This window comes from Mauremys mutica, chromosome 4, assembly GCF_020497125.1.
Source record: "Mauremys mutica isolate MM-2020 ecotype Southern chromosome 4, ASM2049712v1, whole genome shotgun sequence".
Taxonomy (NCBI): Eukaryota; Metazoa; Chordata; order Testudines; family Geoemydidae; genus Mauremys; species Mauremys mutica.
In genome coordinates this window covers 145,215,199-145,232,296 of record NC_059075.1, presented here as the reverse complement: position 1 = coordinate 145,232,296, position 17,098 = coordinate 145,215,199, and the positions used below count along the sequence as shown (strand labels likewise).

Below are 17,098 nucleotides of genomic sequence, written 5' to 3'. Positions count from 1 at the left end.
ATTCTGCCATAATTTGTCACGGTTTTACTAGCAAATATAGGTTTAAATCCATACTGAGAAGTTTTAGTTTCCGTGCACTGCTCCACAGTAATTGGTATCCTGTTTTGTGGCTTGGAAAGGTACCAGTTTTTGGAAGAAGCTTTTCAGAATCAGAAGGGTGCAATTGAGAATCTGTTGGCCAAACTTCTTGAAAAGAAGAATTATGTTAATTTTGCAGCTAATCAAGTGCAGAATAGGTAAGTACCTACAAATAATATTCAGACGTTGATACTGCATTGTGCATTTACTAAAGCCTATTGTTCATACTTTTGTAGGCTCCTAATTCTGTGGTTTAAATTCTAGTTGGTCCCTATGTCAATTATACTGGATTTATAGTTGGAATGCTTTATACTTTATTATGCTGGTCTATGACACACTATTGCAACTACATATAAAATGACCTTTTATGGAACTGCTGGTACTATCAAAGTGTGGCATGGTTTATTATAGAGTAAAATAACTTCTACTGCTTGGGTCTTTGTCAGTGAGAACTATGTGGTGGGTGACAGACATACTGGCCATACAGTTTAATATACACATCTTTCAGATTAGAAAAGACGAGCTGGAGCTATTAAAATAAGAAACTAGAAGCAGAGAATTAATACTTCACACTAAGGGTACGTCTTTATTAACCACCGCATTGGCGGGTAGCAATCGATTTCTCGGGGATCGATATATTGCGTCTCATCTAGACGCGATATATCGATCCCCGAATGCGCTCATGTCGACTCCGTAACTCCATCAACGCGAACGGCGGTAGCGGAGTCGACATGGGGAGCCGTGGACATCGATCCCGCGCTGTGAGGACGGTAAGTAATTTGATATAAGATACTTCGACTTCAGCTACGTTATTCATGTAGCTGAAGTTGCATATCTTATATCGATTTTCACCCGTAGTGTAGACCTGCCCTCATTCAAGCAAAACATGAAAGAGCAGTTAAACATAAAAAGGTGGACAGAAAAGTCAAACCGTTAAGTTATCAAATCAGGGTCAGACTTTGTGTAAACTTTCTCCTTTGTTTGCCAAGAATTAAATTCTACATGGTTTATCTGTAGCATTGGGTTAGCAACTTTTTATCTGTTAGGTAGAAAATAAATAAGCCATACAATTCTGCGTTTATCAAATAACTTTAAAAATACAGAAATTGCTTCTTTACTTTTTATGTGAGAAAAATTACTGTGTAGTATTTGGAGGCATAGTGTAAAGTGATTGCCTGATAATACGTTTCTCTTTTTTAGGATAAAAGAAGTAAATGAAACTAACAAACGAGTAGAACAGGAAATCAAAGTGGCTATTTTCACCCTCATCAATGAAATCAATAAAAAGGGAAAATCTCTCTTACAGCAGCTTGAGGTACAGTTAAGAACAAACAAACAAAAATCAGTTCACATACTAGCTGTTTCAAACACCTATTGAGAACTTGCATTCCATACTTGAGTGAGAAGTTTATTCTGTGCAGACACAGGTGTTTCAGTGGTATGCCACTCAAGTGTGATATGCCTGGAGTTCAATCTCCTGTCATCTTTTTGTTGATCTAAAATGCTATGGCTTTCTTAACTTGTACATCTGTGTTGTATAGCCCCATTTTAAACTTGCTCTTTTTCATAGATAAATGTTTGGAAAAAGCCCTCTCTGACCCAAAATGCCTTGTTCCTACCCTAAAACATGCTACTCCTGAAGTCTGTAAACTCTAGTCCTTTTTAAAGAGGATAATGTGTACAGACTATAGAATTAACATGACTCTCAATATCACTGCTTATTTGCTTACTTTTTTCACTTCCTCTCCCAATGCCTTATCTAGGAGTCACTCTCTTTAGAATGTCAGCTCTTAGAGGCAGGCATCTGCCTTAGTTTTTTGTCTGAAACACTTAATTGGTGCTGTATAAATGGCAAATATTTGCCAATCATCTGTTTGCTCTGCAGTTTGTGAGAGTTAATGCAGTCAGAACTGGATTCTCCCCTCTCCCCCTGTTCTTGTGAGATGGTAGTGGCAAAGGGGAGGTAGCTCAGAAGACTTCTAAAGTCATCCTCCTTGCTTGAGGCTATCCTTCCCTACTTAACCTAACTTGAGCTTGTCAGTATACCTCTGAGTGTACAGTCTGTGGTTGGGACTGAAATTATTCTCTCCGTAAGGCAGTAGCTGAATGTGGCTGAAATGTGATTCCTGTGTGTTCATAAATCTCCTTGTCTCCACCAGGAAAGCGCCTCACTTCAGCTTCAGAACTCCTATGTATGACAGAGTGCACTGCTGTCTGTTAAGCTGTCTCATAGATGTGGCTTGTTACATACTTTTAAATTGTGCATGCTGACAAAAGGCTGTTTGAAAGACACCAATAAATGTCTCAATAAATTGTAATTAAAATTTACCAGCCCAAGCCAGGACCTACTCGTCTACTCCTACAGCTCTGTTGGCAAATGAATATTTTTCACTCAGGGAACTGTTTTGGGGGCAGAGGGATGCACAGGGAAGGGAGAGACTAAAAGTAGGATTCTGCAAGGCTACATTGTATAAGGAGCGCGTACTGCTTCTTTGTACTGCAGTAGAGGTCTTAATATCAGATTATGTACCCTTGGAGTTATGAAAGTCATCCTTCAGAATTGACACTGTAATTCCTAATAACTAAAAGAGCTGAGACATTCCAAATAATGGATTCAGAAATCTGGTAGTATAGGTGTTGCATATTTTTACATAAATGTGTAAAGCACCAATCTTAAATTATGTAGTTTAATTAAACTCTTAAAGCATGTGATGCCTTTTTAGAATCATAGGAATATAGAAGTGGAAGGGACCTCAAGTTTTTCCTAATATCTAATCCAAATCTCCTTTGCTGCAAATTAAGCCAATTGCTTCTTGTCCTACCTTCTGTAGACACGTAAAACCAGTTGACCACAGTCCTTTCTAATAACCCACCCTGTTATCAGGTGCTGCTGTATCCCCCACCCTCATTCTTTTTTCAAGACTAAACACACGCATCTAAACATTTTATCATTTTTTGTTTCTCTTCTCTGGACTCTCTCACATTTGTCCACCTCTTTCTTAAGATGCAGTGCCTAAAACTGGACACAGTACTCCAGCTGAGGCCTCAGCATTACTTAGCAGAATGGGACAATTGCCTCCCATGTCTTACATGTGACACTCCTGTTGTCAAACTCCAAAATATTAGCCTTTTTTGCAACTGCATCACATTGACTCATTCAGTTTATGATCCACTATACTCTTTAGCAATACTTTTGCCTATTAGTTATTCCCCATTTTATATTTGTGTATTTGATTTTTCCTTCCTAGTGAAGTACTTAGCACTTGTCTGTTGAATTTCATCTAGTTGCTCTTTGACCAATTCTCCAATTCATCAAGGTCATTTTGAATTCTAATTCTGTCCTCCAGAGTGTTAGCAACCTCTTTTAGCTTGGTGTCATCTGCAAACTTTAGAAGCATATTCTCCACCCAATTATCCAAATCATTAATGACAACACTGAATAGGACCAGACCCAAAGAAGACCCACTAGATATGTCCTCCCAGTTTGACAGCAAACCATTGATAATTATTCTTTGAGTACAGTTTTTCAATGTGTTTTTCACCCCCACCCTTAAAGTAATTTCATCTAGACCACATTTCCCTAATTTGCTTATGAAAATGTCACTTTGGACTGTCTCAAAAGCCTTGCTAAAGTCAAGGTGTACAACATCGACCGCTTCTTCCCATCCACTAGGCCAGTAGTAAACCTGTCAAAGAAGGAAATTAGGTTGGTTTGGCACCATTTGTTCTTGACAAAATCCATGTTGGCTGTTTATCACCTTATTATTCTCTAGGTTCTCTAGGTCGTTCAACAATTTGTCCCAGTATCTTTCCAGATATTAGGCTTGACTGGTCTGTAATTCCCTGGGTCCTCTTGTTCCCTATATTTCCCTTCTCCAGTTCTCTAGAACTTTACTTAATGGTTTTGAGACTGCTTCAGATAGCTCCTTAAGTAGTGTCTGTATTAATTTAAATGGAATATATAGGCCCAAAAACGCAAAGTTTTTAACATGACCCCTGAAAACTGTCCAGCATTAAGCAGTTTTAAATGATGTTTGGGACTTGATATACAGAGATCTCAGCCTGCTTAGCACCGTGGAAAACACCATTAAAAATCCTTTTTAACCTTTTATTAAAGATACAGAAAGGAAAAACAGTTCTAGCATTTGAAATGTAAAATATCAAATAAGGCTTTCATTTTAACAACATCCCTGGTTCCCTTTCCCTTCAGCCCTTTTGGAAGGAAAACAGGGGAAATAAAAACAGCAAAGATTAAAAAATGCAGTGTCTGTCTCTGGTGTTGATTCACTTGCATCCTCGCTGCTGGAGAAACACAGGCTGTGTGTTCTGTCTTATCAGCTACTCCGAGACCTGGCAAACTTGTACCAGTATTAGGCTGTTTAGGGCATTGCTTTTAGCTGCCTCTTTCTGGTCATGGGCTCAACAGCAGTGTAGCAAAATGTACAGCCTTGGCTGGCTGAGCCAGACTCTTAATAGACAGAAGGAAAAAGGAGAGATAAGATAGAGAAGTAGTAAGGTCAGGAAGGAAAAGGACACATTAGAGATGAGGGGGAGGCAGTCTCACATACACCTCTATCCCGATATGACGCGGTCCTTGGGAGACAAAAAATCTCACTGCGTTATAGGTGAGACCGTGTTATATTAAACTTGCTTTGCCTTCCTTGTTTTAAACTTGCTTTGCCTTCCTTGTTCCTTGACTACCCCATCCAGAGACCCCCCCATCCCTAATCACCCCCAGGACCTCACCACCTACCCAACTGCCCTGTCCCCTGACTGGTCCAACCTCTATCCACCCCCACCATCCCCCCGCCCCCTGACAGGCACTCACCAGCGGCGGGAAGCGGAGCAGCCCGGCCCCAGCCCGCTCCACTCCGCCACCTCCCAGCCGTGGCACTCTGCTTCCCGCTGCCAGTGGGTGCGGGGAGGTTGGGGAAAGGATGCCCCCCTTCACTCACCTGCGGCGGGAAGTGGAGCGACGCTCTGCTTTCCTTGCCCCGGCCCCAGCTGTGTCGCTGGGGGGCAGCTGGGGAAAGGTCATGCACTCACCTGCCTGGCGGGAATTGGAGGGCCGCGTCACTCCGCTTCCCGCTGCAGGTGAGTGTGGAGGGCGTCCTTTCCCCAATCTCCCCGCACTCACCAATGGCAGGAAGTGGAGCAGCCCAGCCCCAGCCAGCTGCACTCCGCCAGCTCCCAGCCGTGGTGCTCCACTTCCTGCCGGGCAGGTGAATGCAAGACCTTTCCCCAGCCGTCCCCCAGCGACACGGCTGGGGTGAGGGAAGCAGAGCGGGCTGCTCCCGGCCCCCTGCTAATCCCCCGGGCCACTCTCGGACTGCGGGGCCCCCAAAAGTGCCCTCCCACAGCTCCTGTCCCCCCGACCCTGCTGGGGGAGCCCCTGACTGCCCCGGAGAACCTCTGCCCCTTATTGAACTCCTCGGCCTCAGGCTGTCCCGGCACCCTTAACACACTGCTCAGAGCAGCATGTCAGAGCTTTTCCGCCTTGTATGCGAACCCGCCTTATATTGGGGTAGAGAGGTGTACTAGGTGGTGGTCAGGATTTAATCAGAGCCAGTGGAGGTGACAGTGTGATTCTGGCTCCCGCTCTCTGGCCCACTCTGATCAGAATGATGAAGGCAGAACAATGTTGCACTGGATTCCGGGGTCTCAAAAGACAGCAGGGGTGGCAGCCATGATGGTGAAGTTCGCTCCTTCCCCTTTCAGTCAGTCAGTGTTGCGGTAGCCTGTGTCTATCTGAATTTCCCCCCAAAGTCTTACTTTTTTTTAAGAACCCCAGAAGGGAGTGGTGGGTGGAATAGCCCACCCCTCATCATTTTGTTCACCAGTTAGGCCTAATTTCCGAGACACCAATTTTGGTCCAGTAATTTCCTGTCCCACGCTTGTATTGTTTACCAGGCATGATCTTAACACAGACCTTGTATTATATCAGTAGGCCTTTTTGTTTGAACTAATTTAGTCTTTTGCACATTTTCCCATCAACATTTATTATTATAGGTTATTGTGACATTTTATAAACGTCCTCCTAGTTTTTACAGTTGAGCTGACAATTAGGGTAAATTTTTAGGCCCAGTTATCACAACGGTACCCTGTGATGAATTTAATCAGGCCCTGCTCACATGAATACATCTAACGTATCTAAATACTCTTACCTGTTCTTTCTCTATTCTGGCTTGTATTCCTTCTCCTTTGTTAATATTAGTAGTGACCTGATGCTGGGACTGTGTGGTGTCGTTATGGGGAGCCTCTGTCCTATATGGTGCTGAAATAGGCCCCTGGGGCCATTTGTTGCTTCTGGGGGTGAGGGTTGTTGGAACTGGGGGGAGTCTCGCCTTGTTCTCTTTCCCACTCCTCACTATTGTACAGCTGCTCTGGCTGTAGCTTGGCTGGCTGCTCCCTGGGTTCCCAGTATAACAAGTGCTTTGGTGGCAGCATGCTACCAAAATGTTACTGACAACCCAGGGAACAAAGAGGAAATGACAGTTTGCAGTGGTTCATAACTCTGCTAAACCCAAATGGAATTTCGTGGGACCTAAAACATTCTTCTCTAACCTCAGGGCTTTTTCTCTCCTGAATTTTGAACACCTGCTGCAAAGAATTGGCAGTGTTAACACTTTCCTTTACGAAAGATTCTTGAAGTACTAAGTAACTTAACGATGTCACTGGCAGCTCCTCCTATAATGTGTATTGTTTTTAATTGTGTGTATTAGAATTTTGATATTAGTATAGATGTTTTTTAAATCTAATAACCTGATTGAGCTTCTGTTTCTTTGTAGACTGTGACAAAGGAAAGACAGATGAAGCTAATACAACAGCAGAATGACATCACAGGGCTTTCGCGGCAGGTGAAGCATGTGATGAACTTTACCAACTGGGCCATTGCAAGTGGTAGTAGCACTGCATTGCTATACAGCAAGCGGCTGGTAAGGAAACCTGCCCCTTCCAGAATTTAGAGTAGAGTATAGCAAAAATTTTGGGATCTTAATATGTTTGTGCCTCCAACCTTGACAGAAGAGAACTTTATGGTCAAAAGAATTTTCAAGACATGGTTTAGTTTCTCCAGATCACTTGCAAGGAAAGGAGAGCCAGTTAATCACACTCCATCTAAAACTGTTGACTTCATGATTTAATAGTAATAAAAACAGGTTTGCCAGCGCACTGACCTCTCTCTCCTTGCTGAAACAGTTAAGTGGGGATAGTTGTGTGATTGTTTCTTTTGTAGAACTTTGTGCCATCAGTGTTCTCTCAGTCCCTGGGTAAACTGCCCCTTCTTGAGACCCTTTTCCAGTCCCCTGAGTACACCCTTTGAAGTGGCAGGTCCATGGTTATAGATTTTTGGAGTGGGACCCGGTGAACCAACCATATCAAGTTACACCCAGTGGTTGCCAGCTGTGATACTTAGGAGGCCCAATGATCTTGATACTTGTGAGAGTTTTCCTTCAGGAGCCTATAGATAATGTTCAGTGACACAGAGATGGCTTCTTCAAAACAAAGGATGAATTTTGCATTAGAGAAACAAATTTAAAACAAGACACACATGCACCTACTCTTACCTTAACTTGGCATTCCCCTTAAGCACCTAGGTGGACGTAATTTAGTCTTTCTGCCACAGATCCTCGCGCCTTCTCTTGGGCACCAAGTTACAGCCTATTTGCTGCGTGCCCCCAAGTCTGTCACTCTCTTTTAACAGAACATGGTCTTTTGAGCTCCAGATTCTCAACTGTGGCAAAAAAGCTGTGTCACCAGGATTGCATCTCAGGCGTGATCATAGCTAAAAACTTGACTCTTGTATTCAGGTGTTTACTAGGACACTTTTTTACATTTCCTGTTTGGTTTGTTTAACAACCCCTTTTGATCTAACTCTGTGCCTAATATATTAGGTACACAGAGGCATATATGTTTATAAAAACTAATATAAATATTTTCCAATTCTCCACAAGAATCATGGAGCTACATTTTCTTCAGTAGGAAATGCCTACTTTCTGACTGGAAAACAAGTTATAAAATGTTGGCTTTGGGAATTGAGGGACAGCATTGTGTTTAAAGTTGTCTTTATGAATGAAGAACATCTGGTTCTGCTGGGAATTCATTTACTAAGTTAGACTGAAATTATGTTGTTCTTTGAACTTGCTGGTAAATTATTATTGCTATTGGAGGATCAGATGGCTAAATAAGAACATGAGAACGGCCATACTGGGTCAGACCAATGGTCCATCTAGCCGAGTACTCTGTCTTCTGACAGTGGCCAATGCCAGATGGTTCAGAGGGAATGTCTTTTGGCAGATGCTTCTCAAATTTTTTTCACCTGCCTAATTATACTTTTACACTTGACTTGCCAGAGTTTTTGCTCCTTTCTATTTTCCTCCATACAATTTGACTTCCAGTTTTTAAAGGATGCCTTTTTGGCTCTAATAGCTGCTTCTCCTCTGTTTAGCCATGGTGGCATCTTTTTGGTCCTCCTACAATTTTTTTTTTTTTAATTTGGGGTATAAATTTAATTTGAGTCTTTAGTCTGGTGGTTTATAAAAAGTGTCTATACAGGTTGCAGGCATTTCAGTCTTGTGACTGTTCCTTTTAATTTCTGTTTAGCTTCATCATTTTTGTGTAGTTCCTCCTCTTGAAGTCAGATGCTACTGTGGTGGGCTTCTTTGGTATTTCCAACCCACAAGGATGTTAAATTTAATTATATTATGGTATCTATTACTCAGCAGTTCAGCTGTGTTCACCTTTTGAACCTGATCCTATGCTCCACTTAGAGCTAAATCAAGAATTGCCTTTCCTCTTGTGGGTTCCAGGGCTAGGTGCTCCCAGAAGCAGTCATTAATGGTGTCTATAAATTTTCATCTCTGCATTCTGTCTTGGGACAATGTGTATATGGGGATAGTTGAAATCCCCCATTATTTTCTATTTTTATAGCCTCTCTAATCTCCCAGAGCATTTCATAATCACTTTGTCATCTCGGTTAGGTGTTCAGGAGTATATTCCTACTGCTATATTGTTGTTATTCAAGCTTGGAATTTCTATCCATAGAGATTCTATGGAACATTTTGTATTTATGATTTTTACTATATTTGACTGTGTTTTCTTTTATATATATATATATAGAGTGCAACTCCCCTATCAGCATGACCTACTCTGTCATTCCCCTATATATTGTTTCCTGGAATTACCGTGTCCCATTGATTATCATCACTCCACCAGGTTTTTGTAATGTCTATTCTATAAATATCCTCATTTAATATCAGGCACTTAAATTCACCAATCTTACTATTTAGATTTCTAACCTAATGGCAGAAAGCATATCTGCTGTTTTATTGACTTGAAGAGGGGGAGATGGTGTGGAGCACACACCTTTCTAGTCCGTTAGCATTGGAGTAGGAATTTCAAGGTGAACTCATTAATATGAATTCCCAGAATTACTTCTGTGTAATGTTAGAAGTCATATTTTCTGATGCTGTCAAAGGGTGAAAGATCTTTAAATGATTCAACTGAAGATAGTTAGAACGTGGTGAGTTTAGAAAAAGTTCAAACTAACTGGCAGTATTCTAAGGAATTGTTACAGACCATCAAGCTGAATCACCTGGATTTATAATTTAGCATAATTTATTTCTAAAGCAAAAAGATACTCACATTTGTAAGTAAAATGTACTTGATATTTTCTAGGAGCAGAATACGGTAGCTATGCCCACTAACGAAATAGACCCTAAATTCTCGTGAATTGTATTTAAGGTTTCCTACATTATGATAAAAGGAGTAACTGTTTTTAGGCAAACTTTTTCCCTTACAAACATAAGAATTTCTAAAACAGTAGTTGGATTACACATTTATTGTATAATTGGGTAGAAACAACTAGTTGAGAATGTTTCCTGAAAGCAGGTGAGCAAACTTAAAGGTGAGAAATTGGACAGTACTTCATAATATTAGCTTTTTTGCTTAATTATTACTAATTAAGTCCTGGATTAATGAAAGAACAAGGGGCCTTAATATTTTGCATACTATCAATCTTGCATTGAGTCAGCACTAAACAGATGGTGTAGTCTGCTGGAAAGCTGGGAATCTTAGTGAGGCAGGCCATCAGACATCCGAAATCACATCGTTCTGATTACTGCTATTCTCCTTCACGTGTTTAGCACTGCTGATATGTGCTATGAAACTGTATGAAGTGAGTTGTATGATGGATGCACTAACTTTTCACGAATAAGACTCTACTTGGATGATTAAGAGGGAATGCTATCCAGCAATAGTTTTCTTTGGCAGTGACCAACTGGCTATTAAAAGTCATAATTTTATGTGGTAACTGGCAGCTCTTTGCTGAGCAAACTGTACACTTCTCACTAACATGTTCACTCTTTGATTATGACACTGAATGTATGAGCAATCTTAAATTGTTTTGTGTCCCATCAGATTACGTTCCAGTTGCGTCATATTTTAAAGGCACGATGTGATCCTGTCCCAGCTGCTAACGGAGCAGTACGCTTCCATTGTGACCCCACGTTCTGGGCAAAGAATGTCGTCAATTTAGGTGAGAGAATAACATATAAAGTGTTTCTGGGAAGACTGGATTGTCTGGGGAGGTTTTCAATGTCATACTAGCTGGTATGAAACAGAATTAAATATTTTATCTTTTCTGTAGTCAGACCCTAAAGGCGGTCATGATGGAAACAACTTTGGTCACTTTGTATTCCATTTTAAGTATATGGTCACTGTAGCTGGTCACACTGATGCCTGGAATCTTCTCCTCTTGGGCTGACCTTGCTTGCCTGTCCATTGATACAGGATCTCTCTTTTCCATGCAAGAGTAAGAGTCTGTCTAGTTTTGGTATGACTATCCCATCCATCAAGATTTGCCTGCCATTTGGAGATTGAAATGTGCAAAACATTTGTGATATGACATGCTGTTTGATGGTGCCTGCTGGCTTCTCTCTCTCCTTTTTACCAGCTGATGGAGACCCTCTTCTAACTGCTGAACCCAGACTTTTAGTTTGTAATTCTTAATAGATGTGTTCTGCAAACCTTTTCTTTTGGCGGGATTACCTAGTTTTAGATTAGGGTAAACTTGGTCAAAATAGTGAAGCCTAAATACATTCCCACTAAGTGCGTTCTTTACATTTCTGAAGTCTATTTATTGGCACGTAAATATGTAAAAGTGGCCTTATAGGGATGAACTCTTTGGACTTATTATTCCCAATACACAGCTAAATAAGATTAGATTTGGTTTTATCCAATCACTAGATGTCTTACTGTGTTTAATATGGCTTGAGCCAGTGTAACTCTTAAGAGGCCTGGATGACCCAGATAACCTAGTTGACTGGTTCCAAGCTAGCCCGTGTCATATTGTCTCAAAAGTAAATGAATTAATACTCACAACTTTGTAAAGTAGTTTTGGTTGCTACACATACAAAACCACAAGGCAAAGAAATGGAAAGTTGAGCTATGAAGTAACGCGTGGCTTGTGGGTGAAGGAATAAAGGGCTGGCACCTCACAACTGCCTGCACCACAGACCATGCGCTGCAACTGTAACTTTGCCCCATTTTCAGTCATTCTTTTAACTGCACCCGGCTGCTAGATGTTCCCCCAGCACTATTCGTTGTGGGTGTTTGGTGTGATGGTTGTGATGAGAGAGAGTAGTTTGGGAAAGGAGTTATGTGTAAAAGGGTTAAGAAAGGTTAGCACCCTTCAGGGGTTAGAGTTAATGTTGCAGTGCATGGCCTATGGGGTCCATTAGTTGTGGTAATAAGGTATCTGCTTGTGGATTCAGAGTATGGGCTTATGTACTGGTAAGTGGCTTAACATTTTCAGTTGTCACACATGGGGAGGTGGGTGTGGCAACACTAATTACTTGCAAAAGTTTTCCAGCGATTAATTTCCTAATTTATGCCTAATTGATGCTTATTTGGGGGTTGGCTTTAGAGCAGGTGGGCACAGGCCTGAGGGTAGAAATGCAGCAAGAGTATTTATAGGTTCATGCGCAGCTGCTGACCATTCTCTGTTATAGGACAAAATCTGAAGGAAAGAGTAGCTCTTCATGGCAAAAGTTTTGTGTGCACCCACTACCTGCCCCCCAGCCCCAAAACAACCAACCAAGTTTGTGTGTGCCCAGCCTCAGTCAATCAGGTTTGTGTACACAACAAGTACACTTTGTTATAATGTGAATAATGGGTAAAAGTTACCCTTTAATTAAAAACAAAAACAAAAAACCCCCACCTTTTCCCCTTGCACCAGTTCTCCTCAGGGGCTACCTCTCAGCCAGGTTTTGTGAAGATTAGTCAGCAATTAAAAGGACTATCAAGGAAAATGTCATCTAGAGCCCAAATTCAGAGGGTTCCTATTAACACTTTATGAAGAGAAACCAAAGAAAAGCTGCACAGAAAATTCAAAGAGCATAAAAACTAATCCTGTGTGAAATTCCACATTGGCTATCTACATTGATTAAAAAAAAAAGCAGGAATTTATCTCATTTTAAGCTCACTTTAGAGCAGAGCCCAAACTATTGAGTTACTATAAGATGCCTCCATAATATTCTTCCAACTGTGTGAAGTGAGTCGGTGGAGTTCAGTACAGTTCCTGGTGCATAAATTTCCACAGTGTATAAAACACTATCATATTCATAAGGCCTTACCAAATTCAAAGTCCATTATGGTCAATTTCACAGCCATAGCATTTGAAAATTGCCTCTCAGGATGGAGATTCCACACCTCCCTAGGTAACCCATTCCAGTGCTTCACCACCCTCCTAATGAAATAGTTTTTCCTAATATCCAACCTAGACCTCCCCCACTGCAACTTGAGACCACTGCTCCTTGTTCTGTCATCTGCCACCACTGAGAACAGCCTAGCTCTATCCCCTTTGGAACCCCCCTTCAGAGGTTATAGAGGATATCATTAGGGAAAAAAAGTTTAATGGTATAAATTTGTATGTAACTTTATCTGAGCTGCAATTATTGTGGAGTGATGCTGCTTTAGTGTAAAAACTATGCCAGCTGAGTAACAATCCAAGCTCAGCCCTGGCTAGCCTGAATTTAGACTAGATCAGAGATACTTGCAAATGGCTGTCGAGGAATTCACATTTTAATTTAGACTTAAATTGCTTTCTTTAATGTAAAATACTGAGGAAACTGAAGTTAAAAGTTCAGAGATTTCTGTTTTGAATCTTTATCAGTCATTGAGTTAAGGTGGAACTTTTGTAGTTCACCAGCTTGCTTTTCCTCTATTCCTTAGGTAACCTTGTTATTGAAAATAAACCAACCCCTGGCTACACTCCTAATGTAGTAGTTGGACAAGTTCCTCCAGGAACAAACCACATCAACAAAGCCCCTGGACAAATTAATCTAGCACAGCTGCGGCTCCAGCATATGCAACAGCAGGTGTATGCACAAAAACACCAGCAGTTGCAACAAATGAGGATGGGGCAACCAGCTGGGCCCCTTCCTAGGCAAGCAGGCCCTCAGATGTTACAGCAACAGGCAAGTTTCCTGAATCCCTTACCTTACATTGCAGTGTAACGCTAAGACTTAACTCTGCTTCTCTATGGCATGAGCAGATACCTGCTTATATTATACAGAATTAACTTAAAATGTATGAGCAATCCAGTCTTGGGAAGTTTGATATGCTTTAAATAGGGCAATGATTGGCTTTTCTAGAGATTATGGAAATTATAAGTAATTGCACCTACTTCTATGGAAGATTTGCTTCTCATTTCCTTGTTAACAGCTGGAATTTTTAAATAAAACCAAACCCTTGTAGCCTCCTAGGTTGATCAGCATGCAGACCATGCAGAGGGGTAACTTGAACTGTGGGGCTTTCCAAGCACACCAGATGAGAATGGCTCAGAATGCTGCTCGTATACCAGGAATACCACGCCATAATGGACCACAGTACTCCATGATGCAGCCGCACCTTCAGAGACAAGTATGTACTATGCATACCTTTTTTTGTGCCCCAGCATACCAAGCTTTCATTTAAAAGCCTACTTAATTCATTGATAGCTATCTCCAGATTGGTCAGTTCTCATAGATAAAAAAGTGTGTGTTTGTGAATAGATGAATGTATATATTTCAGCTGTATGGGAACTACACGTGTGAGTGGCTAACCTTCTTTTTCATGTCACGTGCTGTCTGATATTTCAAAGTTACATAAGTGTGAAAAATCTGATAACTACTTTTCATTGTTTTCATTCTGCATTTTAGTCAGCTAAGAAGCTGAACCAAGAATGACTGGTTTCACTTTGTGGTGGCTGGGCAGCTGCTGAGTTTCTTTCTCAAATTATTGCATAAATAAAAATTTTCATGATTTTTGTAAGACTTTTTTTTAAACTAAATGTTAGTCCTGAGCTACAATGGATATGACCCTATATCTGAAAAAAATGTGATGCAGACTTTTGATAAACATTCAGAATAAAAATTTCTGTAATAGTGAGTTTCTTTAATTAGAAAAGCAGAAGGGAAGAATTTTTTAAAAACATCTTTATTAATGCTTTTAAAACATCTCAGCTATGAATATTGTGCACATGCAGGCTCTGCTAAAGAAGTCTCTGGATTAAAATGCTGCATGTCTAAGAAAATACTCCACCCAACCCCCCCTTTTCTCCTCTTTTTCCCCCCCTATGTGCAACAGCAAGGAACTAGACAGGAGGCCATGGGAAATCCACACTGTACATCAGTATCTCTAGCAATTCAGAGTTGTTGGCTGGCTTTCTTCCCCCCCCCCCCTTTCCATTCCAATGATCACTGCTGGTTGGTTGTTTACATTGCATTCGATTGTAATTTTCATTCAGAAAAGTGACTTCATATTTCCTGCAAACATTACTAAACTAGATTGAGAATAGCTAGTTGGGTGTCAGAGACCAGCATGTAGTTTAAAGTCCTACAGTTTTACACCCAAGGTGAATATTTTGCTGCCTTTAACCCTAACACAATAGTTGTCTATTTTTCCTGACTCTTCCAACAGCATTCTAACCCAGGGCATGCCGGGCCCTTTCCAGTTGTTTCAGTGCACAACAACACTATCAATCCAACTAGTCCTACGACAGCAACCATGGCAAATGCAAACCGTGGTCCAACAAGTCCATCTGTTACAGCAATAGAACTTATTCCTTCAGTCACAAACCCAGAGAATCTACCTTCCTTGCCAGATATTCCGCCCATACAGGTTAGTGCAGAAGATCAGCTCATTCTGCTATAGATGAGGTGATCACTGACTTTCCTTCATTTAAAATCTTTTTTTCTTCACGTTTTTTTTGTATTTGCATCCTTACTTGAAGATTTTGATAAGGCTGTTACTGTTTGAGATCATTCTAAGTAGTAAGAACTGGAATTTGCAGTCTTGTGTTGGATATACCAACTGTTGAACCATCCAGCGCTGATCTACTTTTAGTTACAGCAAACTAATGTTAAATTAGGCAGCGCTTTATGGAGTGATGTGTAATGCTTGATATAAAATATTGACACCACGGCACACTTGGAGTCACAAGAAAATGTCAGTCTTAGGTGACTGTTTTCAGTTACTTATGGCTTGTCTACACAGGAAAGTTATACTGGTATAATTATGCTGGTATAATTAAACCAATAGTTATTTAAATACCCAAAACTTGAATGCAGAACTAAGGTTGCTAGTGGTGCCTCATTTCCTTCCAGAATGTGCAGAGTAGCTAAAAACAAACTCTGAATAGAAGGAAGTATTGAATTAAGACTGCATTTTGGGGGGTTATTTTAACTCTGTCCTATTTGAGCCCAGTCCTAGCACATCAGAAAAACATACTCGTCACTGTGCTCTCACAGATGCTACGGAACACACAACTTAGCATGTCCCCTTTAGCCATTCCATTACTGTGACAACAGTCTGCCTGGAAACTCTCTTGCTTGAACAGACCCCTAATCTTGCCACACATGTGCGTTTCACTCTTGTAGGTATGTCAGTTTGGCACACACTGACTACAGTTTGTGCCAAAGTTTGAGTTACAAAATTCACCATTAACTTTTTCTGTATTGCTTCCCCAATACCAGCTGAGTGAAATCCTGAGCAACTGAGATCAGTTGGGGGAGGATCATAGCTATAGTTTAAGCCCAGTTGTGTCACAAAAGTAAAAGATCATTTTGTAAAATGCTGTTATGTTTTTGGGGTCTATATCTCATAATCCACTGGCTCAAATGACCCCAGACTTGGTCAGCTAACACTATCAAACACCTCTGTGTGAGACAGCAAGCTTAAGACAGTGAGCGCTTGGATTTTAGAGCACTTAGAATAGTCCACCTTTAAACCGAAAGCAATGCTGAACCTTAACTATAGAAGCTGGTGCTCTAATACTGGTATAACTCCCCATGGGGTCACTCTCATTCCAGTATGAGTGGCTTTTTTTAGTTTAGCTTAAACCCCCTCCAAAATGATCTAAACTACATAAAAAGGCACTCTTATAGAATCAGAGAAATGTTGAGCTTGAAGGGACTTCAACAGGTCATCTAGTCCTTCCCCAATGCTGACATAGGATTTAATGTACCCCCGCGCAGGGGGATAAGCTATATTGGTATAACTATATTAGTTTAAATTCCCACCTCAGCTTACTTCAGGATAACTTTCCCATAGAGACAAGCCCTAACTTAACTAGAACCTATTTTGCTATTTGATCATCAAATCAAGTAATTTATTTACCTAAAAGCATATCAGGAAACAGAGAAATGTGCAAAGGCTCCAGGACAGCTATAGCACATTTTTGAGGTGATTAAATTGGTCTGCAGCGCTGAAGCTCATTATTGTTGAGCCCTGGAAAAGAAGAGCACACTAGACTATGGCCTTGCAGTTTTAAACAGATTTTATGGCCACCAAGGTAGGAGACTGGTGGTATGATATGCCATAACATAAGCTTAACTGGGTGACTTTTGGGTGTTTTGAAAATGTAATAAATGGTGTGTGCACCTCTCCCTATGATACCTCCACCAGATCTTTCTTTCTAGAGAGACAGGGTATAAAACTTAACTCATGACTACTCTTACAAATATTGGCTTTAGTGAAATTG

At 40.9% G+C, this 17,098-nt stretch overlaps 1 protein-coding gene across 1 annotated transcript in view; it reads left to right on the top strand.

Annotated features, from left to right (window-relative positions):
- Window positions 1–17,098, top strand: part of TRIM33 (tripartite motif containing 33) — a 71,563-nt gene that overhangs the window by 37,126 nt on the left and 17,339 nt on the right. Inside the window, 7 exon segments of the mRNA XM_045015019.1 lie at window positions 120–236; window positions 1,279–1,393; window positions 6,867–7,013; window positions 10,495–10,612; window positions 13,309–13,553; window positions 13,834–13,998; window positions 15,037–15,237. Coding sequence (XP_044870954.1) covers window positions 120–236; window positions 1,279–1,393; window positions 6,867–7,013; window positions 10,495–10,612; window positions 13,309–13,553; window positions 13,834–13,998; window positions 15,037–15,237 — 1,108 coding nt within the window.